General features: G+C 41.1%; 1 protein-coding gene across 2 annotated transcripts in view; it reads right to left on the bottom strand.

Annotated features, from left to right (window-relative positions):
- Positions 1-224: 224 nt before the first annotated feature.
- The window catches only part of LOC108709042 (chordin-like protein 2), a 51,274-nt gene continuing 33,770 nt past the window's right edge, over positions 225-17,728 (bottom strand). For both annotated transcript variants that reach the window (XM_041584647.1, XM_041584646.1), the window contains exons 7-11: positions 15,641-15,812; positions 15,132-15,326; positions 13,061-13,243; positions 8,088-8,180; positions 225-1,163 (exon numbers count right to left, since the gene is read on the bottom strand). In XM_041584647.1, the coding sequence (XP_041440581.1) occupies positions 1,084-1,163; positions 8,088-8,180; positions 13,061-13,243; positions 15,132-15,326; positions 15,641-15,812 (723 nt within the window). In that variant the 3' untranslated portion in view covers positions 225-1,083. The remainder of the gene's footprint in view (positions 1,164-8,087; positions 8,181-13,060; positions 13,244-15,131; positions 15,327-15,640; positions 15,813-17,728) is intronic.

Consider the following 17,728-nt stretch of genomic DNA (forward strand, 5'->3'; position numbering starts at 1 on the left):
CCCACCAGTCTGACCAGCAAGTAGTCAAGGAAGTTGTCAGGAGAAAGAAAGAGGCTGATGTTCTTCTGCTTAGGAAAGATGTGAGAAAGGTTTCTAATTTTATTCCTAAGCAGAAGAACATCAGCCTCTTTCTTTCTCCTGACAACTTCCTTGACTACTTGCTGGTCAGACTGGTGGGAAACTGACCAGCAGGTGGCGCTGTTGTAACAAAATTCATTCATATTAACACTACATGTATCCCTTAATATCTTGGAATGATAAAAAAATCAATTTTACATTCACTTATTTTAATGGTTTACTCATGCTCTGGGATTCCAAACTTCTTTTCCCAGAAATAACTGGGGTTGCAGTTTGACTGTGGCTTAAAGGTAGAGGGCTGGAGATCTCTAATACAGTTATCTGTGTTATTACAGAGAGATACAACTGGAGGCCGTGGGGTTAGATGTGGCCCTTTATAAAGGTTACATTTAATTGTAGGAGAGAATTGTTATGTTATCTGACCACACACACTCACACAATATTCTGGGTAATTGCAGGCATTGGACAACACTGCACATCGGCCAACTATCTAGGCCACCATGCTGGCAGATCATGGCATTATTATACAAATTACCAGTATTTCATACCAAATTTTCATTATAGTTTTACCAATTATTTTTTTTCTCACCAAGAGACCCCAATCAGTCCTGCTCATTAAACCAGCTCTGGATCCATGATAGGCCTGGCCACCCAACCGCGTCCGTTAGACAATGTTTATCCAATGAAGCAAGCATAAAGTATAGTTCATAATGGCATTCAATTTGATTAAAAAAATGTGAAGTACGGAGCTTTCCCTTAGAAGACAATTTGGGGGGTGCGGGGTGTTGGCTTTACAATAAGTCTTCATTCCCCACAGGAGATTCTCTTTATCTGCAAAAGGCAATGAAATCTTCCAAAGTGCATCGTTCAGCTCTTGGACTGTTCCAAGCCTTCTCCAGGTTCCCTACATTGTGCATGTTGAATATGGTTTTGCTTTGGACTTTGCAGTTCTCAACTCATCATGTCAGCTCCATAACATTGGCTTTAGGTCACAGACATCACTCATTACAAATTCTCTACTTCTCTTTCGGGACCCTCCGTCATGTTTAGGTCAGGGGGCTGGGGCCGGAAGATATTCCACTGACCTGGAAATAGAGAGGAAAGTTGAAAAACAAATGTTTATTTGTGGTTGAGATTATTTCATGTGGCACCTACAATGGACTTATTACAGATATACATTGATATAACACTGTCATATCCCATAAGCCCCTAAGGCAGAGTTTTTAAAACTATTTGGACTCAAGGTCAAATACTTTATTTAATCTTCTCTCTGTATCTCAAAGTATTACAAATAAACACTCACCCCAAATCTCCCCCTAACTGACCTTCAGACTGGGCCCCCTTAGCTCATAACAAGGTTACAGATATATAGAAACATTGGGGTGTCACCCTGCTATAGTTCCAGGGGTACCCAGGGTACAAATAAGCACTCACCCCAAATCTCCCCCTAACTGACCTTCAGACTGGGCCCCCTTAGCTCATAACAAGGTTACAGATATATAGAAACATTGGGGTAACAGTCACCCTGCTATAGTTCCAGGGGTACCCAGGGTATATGGCCGTTATATGGGTGTATATAGCAGTTATATGGATGTATATAGCATTGTGCTATGCAGTATAATAAAGTATTAGGCTGTGTAAGCTCCTGCAGGAACCCAGTGATGGATTAGTCATTACAGACAAGGCTCCCAATAGTCCCGTAATATTTGCTTGAGGGAAGAAGGATCCCGTGCAATGGGTTTAACAGAGACATTTTTCACAAGTGAGACCTGACCTTTCCTGTTCCTGCCATAACTCTTCCCTTGGTTTCATCAGCTCTGAGCACTGCAGGGATTTATATACTTACAGGGTCACACTAGATAAATTATTAGGGACTGAAACCATTTCATTTCTCATGTCCTGCAGGTTTTATTCATTGGCCTCTAACAGCACATTCACTTACAGTCCTCTATATATATACTTGTACAGACTATGAGCAAACTTAGGGGACTGTTCCTGCTGAATTGTGCTTAGTACAGGGAATACCTATGCTGCCATAGTTTTATGGGATCTCTCTGTACAGACTATGAGCAAACTTAGGGGACTGTTCCTGCTGAATTGTGCTTAGTACAGGGAATACCGATGCTGCCATAGTTTTATGGGATCTCTCTGTACAGACTATGAGCAAACTTAGGGGCTGTTCCTGCTGAATTGTGCTTAGTACAGGGAATACCTATGCTGCCATAGTTTTATGGGATCTCTCTGTACAGACTATGAGCAAACGTAGGGGCTGTTCCTGCTGAATTGTGCTTAGTACAGGGAATACCTATGCTGCCATAGTTTTATGGGATCTCTCTGTACAGACTATGAGCAAACTTAGGGGACTGTTCCTGCTGAATTGTGCTTAGTACAGGGGAATACCTATGCTGCCATAGTTTTATGGGATCTCTCTGTACAGACTATGAGCAAACTTAGGGGACTGTTCCTGCTGAATTGTGCTTAGTACAGGGGAATACCTATGCTGCCATAGTTTTATGGGATCTCTCTGTACAGACTATGAGCAAACTTAGGGACTGTTCCTGCTGAATTGTGCTTAGTACAGGGGAATACCTATGCTGCCATAGTTTTATGGGATCTCTCTGTACAGACTATGAGTAAACTTAGGGACTGTTGCTGCTGAATTGTGCTTAGTACAGGGAATACCTATGCTGCCATAGTTTTATGGGATCTCTCTGTACAGACTATGAGCAAACTTAGGGGACTGTTCCTGCTGAATTGTGCTTAGTACAGGGGAATACCTATGCTGCCATAGTTTTATGGGATCTCTCTGTACAGACTATGAGTAAACTTAGGGACTGTTCCTGCTGAATTGTGCTTAGTACAGGGAATACCTATGCTGCCATAGTTTTATGGGATCTCTCTGTACAGACTATGAGCAAACTATAGTACAACTTCAAAAGAGAAAATTAGTAAACCCCCGCTCACGGACCCCCCACTCTACCAACCAATTCTAGTGCTCTAGCTGCTGATGAAAGTGCTCAGTGCAATGAAAATTAAGGTGCTGAATTAATACTGTATCAATTAGTACAGTTCTAATTAAAATAAATAACATTTAAATAGCTAAATAAAAATCCAAGTTAAATGCAGGGTCACTCATGTATAATGCCCCTAGGTTACATTGCAGGATCATTACAGTACAAATTCCTTGATACCCCAAACCACACTGATAAGATGAATGAATTAATAATTTTATATCTAATCTCCCAGAACACATGACAGTGCCCACTTCATGTAAAAATACCTCCAATAATCCATAGCAGGATTCATGTATAATAATGTATAATATATACATATGTTGTAAGAAATTCATCCTTAGTATCGATAACCCTTCATTAAAATCAAATATTGTTTCATAAGTTATTGATAGAGGCATTACTTCTTTTCATAAGCTTTATATGGAGATACTTGTGCTAGTTCCATTATCTATAGATGGAGACTCCAGATCTTCTTCCATAAACTATAGATGGGGCACTATTCATAGTTCCATAAGCTATAGATGGAGGTATTAGTTCTTGTGCTATAAGCAATAATTGGAGGCATTTGTTCTTTTGCTATTAGCTATAGATGGAGTTATTGGTTCATGTGCTATAAGCTATAGATGGAGGCACTGGTTCTTGTACTATTAGCTATAGATGGAGTTATTGGTTCATGTGCTATAAGCTATAGATGGAGGCACTGGTTCTTGTACTATTAACTATAGATGGAGGTATTGGTTCATGTGCTATAAGCTATAGATGGAGGCACTGGTTCTTGTACTATTAGCTATAGATGGAGGAATTGGTTCATGTGCTATAAGCTATAGATGGAGGCATTTGCTCTTGTGTTATAACCTACAGATAGAGGCATTGGTTATTGTGTTATAAGCTGTAGATGGAGGCATTGGTTCATGTGCTATAAGCTACAGATAGAGGCATTAGTTCTTGTGTTATAAGCTTTAGATGGCTTTATAAATATAATTGTTGGGTATCCTGTGGTACCAGTGGAGTAACTATAGAGGGAGCAGACCCCACAGCAGCAGGGGGAACAGGGGAGCCAGGACTGTTGGGTCTGCTTCCTATATAGCTAATAAAAACCTCCTCCCCAGCCGCTCTCTTACCTGCATCGAGGAAGGGGGACGCAAGTTGGGGGTGCGAGTGGGTGGAGTAGGGTAGGGATGGGGTGGAGGCGGGACATGGGCAGACGGAGGCGGCATGGGAAGTGGGTGGGAGGATGGGGATCTGAAGGTTTTATTGTAGGGGGGCACACTCTAGTTACGTCACTGTGTGATACCATATATATATATATATATACTGTATATAGCAGCCCTGCAAGTCATTGGGGTGATTGAGTGTCAATAACAGGTGCTCATAGAAAAAACTGATTTAGTGACTGCACATATTCAGCCCCTGGCTCTCAACCGTCTCCCTCTCGTTTCTCTCTCTGATTTCTTGGCAGTCACATTTTTATGAGTTGTGTCATGAAATTCTCACTTCATACAGCAGGGCTCCGGCAAGAAACGGTGTGAGATTTATGGGTGCCAGCAGCAGAGATGATCCCATACTATATGGAGCTATAAACATCAATAGAAAGAGGAGGCTGCTCGCTCATCATAAATTAGCTTGCAGCGCGGGTGATGTCTTTCTGCACCCACAAACAGCTCGTTGCTCCGTGGCACAATGATAACCCGATATTTTCCCTATTAAACAAGAATTGAAGCACTAATGGGTTGTGCAATAAAAGGCACTAAGTTTGCCCAAGTGCAGTAACTCATAGCAACCAATCAGCAGGCAGCATTTCCTGCTCACCTGATACTGGTCACAGATAGCAGGACTAGAACACCCGAAATGTCTTTTAACATTATGTGTATACACTCAGAGTAGGGTCACCATTGTGTGTAATTGTGTCCATCTATCCCTACTGCCAACAAAATTAATCATGGGGAGGGCAATTGCAGATATAGGACCTGTTATCCAGAATGCTTGGGGCCTGGGGTTTTCCTGATAAGGGATCGTAATGTACGTAATTTGGATATCTCGACTTTACTTAGAAATAACTGAATTATTAAATAAACTAGGGATGCACCAAATCCACTATTTTGATTTCGGCCGAAACCTTCGCGAAAGCTCCGACCGAATACTGAACCAAATCCTAATTTGCATATGCAAATTAGGAGTGGAAAAGGGAAAACATTTTTTACTTCCCTCCCGCCCATAATTTGCATATGCAAATTAGGATTCAGATTCAGTTCGGCTGGGCAGAAGGATTCAGCCAAATCCGAATCCTGCTGAAAAAGGCCGAATAGAGTGGAGTCTATGGGAGATGGCCTTCCCTGTAATTCAGAGCTTTCTGCATAACAGGGTGCCGGATAACGGATCCCATACCTGTATTAGCTTACTGGTCACCTGCACCCTGGTTGGTGGGCTCTGCTAAAAAGTAAAATATGTCCTAATGGTAAAAAAAATCATTCTATTTCATTAGGGATGCACCAAAACCACTATTTTTGGTATTGTGCCAAATCCAAAATCCTTCTTGAAAGATTTGGCCAAATACTGAACCGATTCCAAGGGGTAAAGAGAACCGAGTGCTCTGCATATACCTCCCAACATTCTGGAAATAGAAAGAAGGACAAAAAGATTTGCCGCGAAGAGAGAAAAAAAGACCACGCTCATTTTGTGACCACACCCCCTAATTACCGTTTTCATTTTACAAAATGTGGTAGGTTATGAAAGTCTGAACACATTTCTGTGGTTTTTATGTGTTATTTCAGTTTTGCTAATGAAGGTGAAATGTCCTTTAAGATGCAAGTCCCAGTTTCCCCAAGAGACCTGCTTATCGTAAATTGTTACAATTGCTTATTTTAAATTGTTAAAAAAAAACTAAAGTCTAAGTATCTGTTGTGGGCTCTCTGGCCAAAAGCCAATTAAGTTAGAAACTTTGTATTTTTGTACATTTCAGTAACAAATCCGGGACTGCGGGTTGAGCTGTCAAAATCGGGACTGTTATTCCAAATAAGGAAAACCAGGCAGGATTCCCCATGATTGACACATCGATTGGCCAATCGATGCATCATAGCCCCTCCCCTCGATATCACGGCCCCGCCCTATACAGCACGGCCCCACCCCCTGGGGGGAAAAGGTGGCAACCGTAGGAGCATCTCTCAATCTTAGGGCCCCTGTTTGTCATGGGGCCCTTGACTGCAGTACTCCCTGTACCGTAATGATGGCAGGATGGATGAAATATTTTAATGTTACAGGAAATTAAAAAGTTTTTTTTTTGGTACTTTCTACTGAAACCAGCATTTGGCTTTCTATTCCCTGCGCTGCTCATTCCGACTACTGAAACAATGTATATGAGGCCAGCTGATTAACTGACCTGTGGAAAAGTATGAAGGCAACTGAAGGAGCTAAAGTCTCGGCTGGACGGGCTCTAATGTCTGCTACACTGTTTCAAGAGTCAGGACCAACAGTGCGGACAGGAGCAAACCAATACTACGTTCATTTGCAATTACATTCACTAACATCCTACTCAAAGTTTATACTGGAAAGTTGCTTCGAATCTGTTGACTTGGGAGGTCCCGTCCCACGACACAGTAATAAACATTCCTGGTTATACTACTGTTTGGATCAGGCACAGGGCCCTGACTCCCTATAAAAATACCTCCAGTCAGTGTCCGTCTGAATACAAAGCACAGACAGGCGTTTATTGGGCACCACCAAATGTCTTCACTGGGTTATTGCCCCTGACAGCTCCAGCTACTGAGCCATTCCTCTGCATTTCTCTATCTTAAGAGAGGGAAAAACGGGACTCATTTTCTTCCAAATTTCTGCTTTGAATTTGACTCCAAAATGCTGAGCGCCAGTATCCCTTGTTGCTCGAATGGTCCAAACAAAAACATTATTGTTGGCTAATGTGACTCCCACAGACAAGCACTTCATGTTCCACAAGGCTGATCCCATCCGAGACTCTCAACTTTCTTCTCATACCTCTTAATGTATAAGAACTCAATGATTAGACCTTCATATCTATATACTCATATCATGGAACACTGATCTACCTCACTGGGAATGGCTTGCAAATTGGAGTGGTTCTACTTAGACAAAAGTGGTCAGGAGAAAGGAGATTTCACCATCAGCACAGGAAGGAGTTCTTTACTGTAAGGGCAGTCAGGTTATGGGATTCCCTACCAAGAGAGGGGAATGAGTGATTCATTGGTGGGGAGGAAAGGAGATTTCACCATCAGCATAGGAAGGGGTTCTTTATTGTAAGGACAGTCAGGTTATGGGATTCCCTACCAAGAGAGGGGGAATGAGTGATTCATTGGTGGGGAGGAAAGGAGATCTCACCATCAGCATAGGAAGGGGTTCTTTACTGTAAGGACAGTCAGGTTATGGGATTCCCTACCAAGAGAGGGGGAATGAGTGATTCATTAGTGGGGAGGAAAGGAGATCTCACCATCAGCATAGGAAGGGGTTCCATTACTGTAAGGGCAGTGAATAATTGATTCATTGGTGGGGAGGAAAGGAGTTTTCAGCATCAGCATAAAACAGGTTCCATTACTGTAAGGGCAGTCGGGTTATGGGGTTCAATACCAAGAGTGAACAGGACATTCCGCGGGCCCCATACATGGACTAATAAACTGCTATGGAGAGGCCAAGTTTTTATCACCCTCTCTCTATTCCCCTTCTCCTGCCATAGACTCATGTGAGATTCAGACATTAGGGGGTTAAGCAAGTTTTCATCCCCTATAGAAACCAATCAACAAGTAACATTTACTGGTCACCTGTTTAAAAGTAAACATCTGATTGGTCGCTATGTATTTCTGCATCTGGGTAAACTTAGTGCCTTTAATAAGGGTGAGAGATCTATGGAGCAGCCTGGGCCAGAGTATTACAGTTCAGCTGGGAGACTGAAAAGGACTGGGATCAGAGATGCCGGAAGTTATTGCAGCAGTGCCATATTCCAAATATTGTATTTATTATATAACCCTGTACCTTCACTTGTTCTGGTGACCAGCCTGAAATGTTCTGCCTCTTGCTTGAAGTCTTGCTTTGCCATTTTTTTAATCTGGATCAGGTGGAAGATTCCTGCGCAGCCCAAAAAATGGATAGAAAAATAAATCCAGATGGTGAAAAGAAAACTGAGCATAAAGAATATAGAACCTTTATGTACAGGTTTGGGATCCGGTATCCAAAAACCAATTATCCAGAAAGCTACAAAATACGGAAAGGCCCTTTCCCATAGACTCTATTTTATCCAAATAATCCAGATTTTTTAAATAGATTTTTTTTTCTGTGCAATAATAAAACAGTCGCTTGTACTTGATCCCAACTAAGATATAATTAATCCTTATTGGAGGCAAAACCAGCCTATTGGCTTTATTTAATGTTTATATGATCTTCTAGTAGACTTAATGTATGAAGATCCAAATTACAGAAAGATCAATTATCTGTAAAACCCCAGATCTCTAGCATTCTGTACTAACATTCCTGCTACATTGCACTTATTTCAATATCTGTTCTGCCATAGTTTTATGGGATCTCTCTGTACAGACTATGAGCAAACTTAGGGACTGTTCCTGCTGAATTGTGCTTAGTACAGGGGAATACCTACTGTATGCTGCCATAGTTTTATGGGATCTCTCTGTACAGACTATGAGCAAATTTAGGGACTGTTCCTGCTGAATTGTGCTTAGTACAGGGGAATACCTATGCTGCCATAGTTTTATGGGATCTCTCTGTACAGACTATGAGCAAACTTAGGGGACTGCTCCTGCTGAATTGTGCTTAGTACAGGGAATACCTATGCTGCCATAGTTTTATGGGATCTCTCTGTACAGACTATGAGCAAACTTAGGGGACTGTTCCTGCTGAATTGTGCTTAGTACAGGGAATACCTATGCTGCCATAGTTTTATGGGATCTCTCTGTACAGACTATGAGCAAACTTAGCCGACTGTTCCTGCTGAATTGTGCTTAGTACAGGGAATACCTATGCTGCCATAGTTTTATGGGATCTCTCTGTACAGACTATGAGCAAACTTAGGGACTGTTCCTGCTGAATTGTGCTTAGTACAGGGAATACCTATGCTGCCATAGTTTTATGGGATCTCTCTGTACAGACTATGAGCAAACTTAGGGACTGTTCCTGCTGAATTGTGCTTAGTACAGGGAATACCTATGCTGCCATAGTTTTATGGGATCTCTCTGTACAGACTATGAGCAAACTTAGGGACTGTTCCTGCTGAATTGTGCTTAGTACAGGGAATACCTATGCTGTAATAGTTTTATGGGATCTCTCTGTACAGACTATGAGCAAACTTAGGGACTGTTCCTGCTGAATTGTGCTTAGTACAGAGGATACCTATGCTGCCATAGTACAGGTCTAATTAAAATGAATAACATTTAAATAGCTAAATTATGGGGTGCCGTTTGTCCCAAATACATTCTGTATACAAAACTCTCCCTAATACACAGAATGAATGTCTCTCATGTTATATAAGTATTTGTGACCATACACAGATATATATATATATACAAAAGACTTATTTCTATTAAGGAATGAAAACAAAATCTGGTTAGTGCACAAAAGGATGTCATTATATCACAAACTCCATTCTATACAGTTTAACAAGCAATCTGTCTCACAAATGTATAACCTCCATGTAACGGACGCACTTATGTGCAAAGTTACTTACAGAATAAATTATGTAAAAACAAAGTTGGACATAATATATAATAGTGTAACTAACTAGTGCTTGTCAAGCTAGATTTGACTGACAAAATAGATATCTGTGACAGAAAGCAAGATTTTATAGTACAGGATTCATTCTTTCCACAAAATGACAGTTTTGTTTCACAAAACAGATAAAATAACCATTATGTGAAGCAACACTGTCAGTCACATTCCTGAACCAATAAGAACAAAGCTTATTGCCATATACAAACAAGATGAGAAGTGGCCAGCTCTGCTCCACATGGCTAAGGCAAAGTATCTGACCTGATATAGAGGGCGCCCTCTAAGGTCCCCTGTGCTGCATAGTAATAAACATGAACAAACCTTTCCTAAAAGGGCTGCTGTTAAACACTACAGGTTCATAAATGGAAGTTTTTACAAATGGCTGAGAAATATAATGCTGCACTTATAATGATTGTAGTGAAAGAAAAGTATGCAAAACATAAATATGATCATTTTAGGTGATATGGCTATTCTTATTGTAGTAACCTGCTTGTGTGGCCATTTTGGTTAAGGGCATTCCTGCTGTTTTGCCATTATCTTATGACTTACTCCTATTCCTCTTCCTGTCTAAGCTGAGAGCAATAATGGGACAGGCCACACCCACCTGCCATCTTCTATTAAATGTACCAGAAGTTACTGTGCTTGTCTGGCTGCTTTGCCTGACTCTCAGAGTCAGTTATAAGTTTTGTATATGATAGTTAGACTCCAATGTCTCCTCCTAGCTGTAATCTTGCACCAATTAGCTTGTAGTAGTCTCTTAATAATGTGCTTAGCTATAGTTCAACTACTACATAATAGATTTAGCCAGAGACTTGGGACTGATTATGTACATCACACATTGTGTATAGTATGATGTGTAGGTTATATGAGCAGCCACTCCTGAGTACTGTGTGTAAACAAAAGACTTCAGGACTTCAACTTCACCTCCTTTCGTGAATTTGTGTCTTTTCACCACTTCGGGACTTCAGCTTCATCTTTTCGGCACTCCCGCATTCGGTAATATGTGAAATGGCCGCATGGCTCGGGCGCTCGTAAAGGGGACCCGGCTCTTTGAAAAATGCAGCACTTCTGGGCCCCCCTTCAGGCCCGGAACACTTATCCCCCCCCTGCTGGCGGCCCTGGACATGCATGTGACATGGGCGCAGTTGTGCTCTCTGCTCTAGTGTTGTGCCCCCCTCGACCCACTCTGATGTGAAAGGGTTAAGCACTGGGCAGATAAGGGGACGGCATCATTAGAGTCTTTTGTTATAAATAAATATAAAGCATTGTATAGCTTGTTGCTTCTATATAAATAGATTATGATGATTGCCCCTGCTTAAATGACCCCCTTTTGTTTATACACAGTACTCAGGAGTGGCTGCTCATATAACCTAAACATCATACTATCCAGAATGCGTGACTGTGCACATGATCAGTCCCAAGTCTCTGGCTAAAGCTATTATGTAGTAGTTGAACCATACCTACCAACATTTTGGAAATAAAAAGAGAGCCAAAAAATTTTTTGCATGTAGTGCAGCAATTTTTTTGACCACACCCATTTTGTGGCCGCACCCTATAATTACCATGTTCATTTTACAAAGTTTGGCAGGTTATAAAAATTTGAAAATATTTCTCCTTATCTAAACTGTTAAAATTACTTATTTTCTTATCTCAAAATTGTTATAAAGCATCTTAGTTGCACCTGTTAGCTGTACTGGCCTCTCTGCCAAAAGCCAATTAAGTTAGAAACTTTGTTTCTTTTTCTGGCTGTTCAGTGCAGAGAAAAGAGGGACTTTCCAGTACAAATGAGGGACCTCAAGTTGAGCTGTCAAAAGAGGGACTGTCCCTCTGAAAAAGGGACAGTTGGGAGGTATGTGTGCACATGATCAGTCCCTAAGTCTCTAAGGCTAAATCTATTATGTAGTAGTTGAACTATAGCTAAGCACATTATTAAGAGATTACTACAAGCTAATTGGTGCAAGATTACAGCTAGGAGGAGACATTGGAGTCTAACTATAATATACAAAATTTATAACTGTGTGGCCTGTCCCATTATTGCTCTCAGCTTAGACAGGAAGAGGAATAGGAGTAAGTCATAAGATAATGGCAAAACAGCAGGAATGCCCTTAACCAAAATGGCCACACAAGCAGGTTACTACAATAAGAATAGCCATATCACCTAAAATGATCATATTTATGTTTTGCATACTTTTCTTTTTCTACAATCATTAGAAGTGCAGCATTATATTTCTCAGCCATTTGTAAAAACTTCCATTTATGAACCTGTAGTGTTTAACAGCAGCTCTTTTAGGAAAGGTTTGTTCATGTTTATTACTATGCAGCACAGGGGACCTTAGAGGGCGCCCTCTATATCAGGTCAGATACTTTGCCTTAGCCATGTGGAGCCGAGCTGGCCACTTCTCATCTTGTTTGTATATGGCAATAAGCTTTGTTCTTATTGGTTCAGGAATGTGACTGACAGTGTTGCTTCACATAATGGTTATTTTATCTGTTTTGTGAAACAAAACTGTCATTTTGTGGAAAGAATGAATCCTGTACTATAAAATCTTGCTTTCTGTCACAGATATCTATTTTGTCAGTAAAATCTAGCTTGACAAGCACTAGTTAGTTACACTATTATATATTATGTCCAACTTTGTTTTTACATAATTCATTCTGTAAGTAACTCTGCACATAAGTGCGTCCGTTATATGGAGGTTATACATTTGTGAGACAGATTGCTTGTTAAACTGTACAGAATGGAGTTTGTGATATAATGACATCCTTTTGTGCACTAACCAGATTTTGTTTTCATTCTTTAATAGAAATAAGTCTTTTGTATATTTTTTTATCTGTGTATGGTCACTTACATACTGATATAACACGAGAGACATTCATTATGTGTATTAGGGATAGTTTTGTATACAGAATGTATTTGGGACAAACGGCACCCCATACTAAATAAAATACAAGATAAATACAGTGTCACTCTCATGTATGATGCCCTTAGGTTACATTGCAGGCTCATCAAACTTAGGGTTCCTGCTGAATTGTGCTTAATACAGTTTCTTATGCTGGTGTAGTTCTACAGTACCTCTCTGATTATATGTAGGATGCCCTATAGTAGGGATATAAATAATACCAATTATGTACAAGCATTTTGCAGGTCCAGTATAAACACATCTCAAATCCCTTTGTCTTTTCATCCTGCCACTTTATGTTCCTCTATAGGGACGAGACAAAAAACTTACCTTTAACCATTTTCCAGACATAGATCTCAACGTCGTCTGATGCTTCTTTCTCAATGGCAATCTTCCTTACACTCTCCCTCTGACCCCCACTGCTGGACGACATGTACATGTAGACTAATATCTTGTTGGGGTTCCGCACACACCTACTGCTACTGACCTCCTCTGTGGGACTCACCTTGTCATCTGAGGGGGGTAATGAGAGCAACAAGGTCTAAATGATTTTTATTTATTCACCTACAAGTGATCAGACCCAACATATGGACAGGTAAACTGGTTTTATACAGGAGTTATACAGGGAGCTCTGAGTATCACTCATGTATTATTGTATTAAGGGATATTGTACCCCCTACTGTAAATGATAAGGATATTAGAAGTCACTGAGGGGTTGTTCTGTGACCATATAAAGGCACAAGGCTGCAGGCTGAGTTATACAGGGAACTCTGAGTATCACTCACGTATTATAAGGGATAATGTACCCCCTACTGTAAATGATAAGGATATTAGAAGTCACTGAGGGGTTGTTCTGTGACCATATAAAGGCACAAGGCTGCAGGCTGAGTTATACAGGAAACTCTGAGTATCACTCATGTATTATAAGGGATAATGTACCCCCTACTGTAAATGATAAGGATATTAGAAGTCACTGAGGGGTTGTTCTGTGACCATATAAAGGCACAAGGCTGCAGGCTGAGTTATACAGGGAACTCTGAGTATCACTCATGTATTATAAGGGATAATGTACCCCCTACTGTAAATGATAAGGATATTAGAAGTCACTGAGGGGTTGTTCTGTGACCATATAAAGACACAAGGCTGCAGGCTGAGTTATACAGGGAACTCTGAGTATCACTCATGTATTATAAGGGATAATGTACCCCCTACTGTAAATGATAAGGATATTAGAAGTCACTGAGGGGTTGTTCTATGACCATATAAAGACACAAGGCTGCTGGCTGAGTTATACAGGGAACTCTGAGTATCACTCATGTATTATAAGGGATAATGTACCCCCTACTGTAAATGATAAGGATATTAGAAGTCACTGAGGGGTTGTTCTGTGACCATATAAAGGCACAAGGCTGCAGGCTGAGTTATACAGGGAACTCTGAGTATCACTCATGTATTATAAGGGATAATGTACCCCCTACTGTAAATGATAAGGATATTAGAAGTCACTGAGGGGTTGTTCTGTGACCATATAAAGACACAAGGCTGCAGGCTGAGTTATACAGGGAACTCTGAGTATCACTCATGTATTATAAGGTATAATGTACCCCCTACTGTAAATGATAAGGATATTAGAAGTCACTGAGGGGTTGTTCTGTGACCATATAAAGGCACAAGGCTGCAGGCTGAGTTATACAGGGAACTCTGAGTATCACTCATGTATTATAAGAGATAATGTACCCCCTACTGTAAATGATAAGGATATTAGAAGTCACTGAGGGGTTGTTCTGTGACCAAATAAAGGCACAAGGCTGCAGGCTGAGTTATACAGGGAACTTTTGAGTATCACTCATGTATTATAAGAGATAATGTACCCCCTACTGTAAATGATAAGGATATTAGAAGTCACTGAGGAGTTGTTCTGTGACCATATAAAGGCACAAGGCTGCAGGCTGAGTTATACAGGGAACTCTGAGTATCACTCATGTATTATAAGAGATAATGTACCCCCTACTGTAAATGATAAGGATATTAGAAGTCACTGAGGAGTTGTTCTGTGACCATATAAAGGCACAAGGCTGCAGGCTGAGTTATACAGGGAACTCTGAGTATCACTCATGTATTATAAGAGATAATGTACCCCCTACTGTAAATGATAAGGATATTAGAAGTCACTGAGGGGTTGTTCTGTGACCATATAAAGACACAAGGCTGCAGGCTGAGTTATACAGGGAATTTTGAGTATCACTCATGTATTATAAGGGATTATGTACCCCCTACTGGAAATGATAAGGATATTAGAAGTCACTGAGGGGTTGTTCTGTGACCATATAAAGGCACAAGGCTGCAGGCTGAGTTATACAGGGAACTCTAAAGATTTGCTGTCAGGTAGAATCACACTCACCTTGGCATATTTTACAGCATTTTCCTTCCACCTTCTCGGGATATTCACAGGGATATTCCTCGGGACAGATCACCCTCTGACAATCCTGGTTTCCATCTTTACATGAGCACAGAATACAGGGAATTGCCCCAAAGGTTCGGAAAACGGGATTCCAAACCTCCCCGTGGGAATATGTTTTTCCATTATAAACACAAGCTGAAATGTCATGAAAAAAACCATTAACACAACAAGAAAAAACAAAATGTGCCTGTGTATAGTTGTTGCTAATACTTCCAAGTCCAGTAACATTAGCAGGTTACCTGTGAAAAGCAACAAAAAGGCTTGAAAAATGTGTATCCAGCCAAGGGTTAATAGGAATTAGCAAATGTGGGATGAGCCATAGAGACTAGAGAAGCAGGAGGTTCCCATAGCAAGAGGCAAGAGTCTGATTGGATGTAACTCATGATATAAAGGGTAAATGGACCCAACTCTCCTGCAGATTTATTTGCTGAAATCTAAAACCTTTTTACCTTTTTTGTGTTTCTCTTTCATTAGAATCTTCACTGTTGTGCCACCCCCTCCTCCTTTCTGCTTGAAGCTCCTTGGGTTGAACCCGAGGGATGGGCTGATGATGGTCGATGCAGTGGCCCCCAAAGACTTCTTGCTCATTGGGTCGCTCACACATTGCTCATGGGAGTGTCTCTGCCAGAGTCAAGAAATATCCCCCTCATGTTAGAGGCAAAAGGAAAAGTCACAACATCCAGTTTTAGGTGGAGGTTTCTTTCAACTCAAGTTGCCCCCAAATCTCCACCCTATAAATGCAGCTTTATATGAAGGGTCTTATCATCACCTCTTAGGCCCTACACTCTACTCCAGGGATCCCCAACCTTTAGAACCCGTGAGCAACATTCAGAAGTAAAAGGAGTTGGGGAGCAACACAAGCATGAAAACTGTTCCTGGGGTGCCAAATAAGGGCTCTGATTGGCCATTTGATAGCCCCTATGTGGATTGTCAACCTACATTGAGACTCTGTTTGGCAGTACACCTGGTTTTTATACAACTAAAACTTGTCTCCAAGCCTGGATTTCAAAAATAATCTCCTGCTTTGAGGCCACTGGGAGCAACATACAAGGGGTTGGAGAGCAACATGTTACTCACGAGCTACTGGTTGGGGATCACTGCTCTACTCCATCATCTATTACTCCACCTAATCATCTACTACTCCTAACCATTCCCAGTATTTTACTCATGATCTCATAATCATCACCCCTACAGTCTACCGATGTTCTCCTACTCCTAACCTCTTTCTACACTCTACCCATGTTCTCTTACCCTAACCTCTCCCTATACTCCACCTATGAACTGCTGCTCCAATCATGCCATACACTCTACTACTACTCCTATCCCTTTTCTACATTCTGCCCATGATCTCCTACTCGTATCAGTTCCCTACACTTTACTCCTGGGGGCAAATTTACTAAAATGTGAAGTGGCTAACACTTGTCACTTGATAGCCTAGCGCAACTTCGCACCCCAATGCTGGTGAAGTTGCACTCTGGTGAAGGGGGGCGAAACTACGCAAATTTACTAAGATTTTTTTTTGTGAATGTTACCTCCTTCGCCAGAGTTTACTTCGCCAGGTCAGAGCATGCAAAGTTCAATAGAGAAGATAGGAGTTTGTAAAGAAAAAGTTGAAACATTTTCAAGTCCTGGCATTTTTTGGGTGATAGGCTGAAAACTTGTTAACATATGGCAGATTACATATACTGTGGGCACATGTGTAGGGCATTAGAACACCAATATAGACTTTTATTGAGTTTCCCTGGGCTTGTGTAGTGTTCTGTATGCGCTACATGTCCATTCAAATTTAAATTTGGTGCCGTATGCAAATTAGCCTTCGCTAGCGCAACTTCGCTTAGCCTGACGAATTAACGCTAGTGCAACTTCACTACCTTTCGCCTCCTGAGAGCAAGTTCAGATTTTAGTAAGTTAGCCAGGCGAAGTGTGGCGCTAGCGCAACTCCGCAGGTTAGTAAATTTGCCCCATAGTATCTTACTTCTAAGCTTGCTTTACATAATTCCTATGAACTCCTAACCAATCCCTGCAATTTACCCATCATCTACTAGACTCCTACTCATAACACACACTCTACATTATACCCATGGTCACTTTTCCTAACTTCTACCTACACTATACTCATGATCTCCTACTCATATCCACTCCCTACACTCAACCCATGATCTCCTACTCATAGCTACTCCCTGCACTCAACCCATGATCTCCTACTCATAGCTACTCCCTGCACTCAACCCATGATCTCCTAGTCATAGCTACTCCCTACACTCTACTCATGCTCTCCTACTCATTTCTACTCCCTACACTCAACCCATGATCTACTACTTATAGCTACTCCCTACACTCAACCCATGATCTCCTACTCATAGCTACTCTCTACAATCTTCCCATGATCTTCAACTCTTGGCATATTCTGTATTGGATCCATGACCCTACTCACAACCCCTCCTTAATTCTACCAATGATCTCTTATTCTTAACATCTCCCTACATGCTACCCATGATCCCATACTCCCAACCTCTACATACACGCTACCCATGATC

This window comes from Xenopus laevis, chromosome 2S, assembly GCF_017654675.1.
Source record: "Xenopus laevis strain J_2021 chromosome 2S, Xenopus_laevis_v10.1, whole genome shotgun sequence".
NCBI classification, from domain to species: domain Eukaryota; kingdom Metazoa; phylum Chordata; class Amphibia; order Anura; family Pipidae; genus Xenopus; species Xenopus laevis.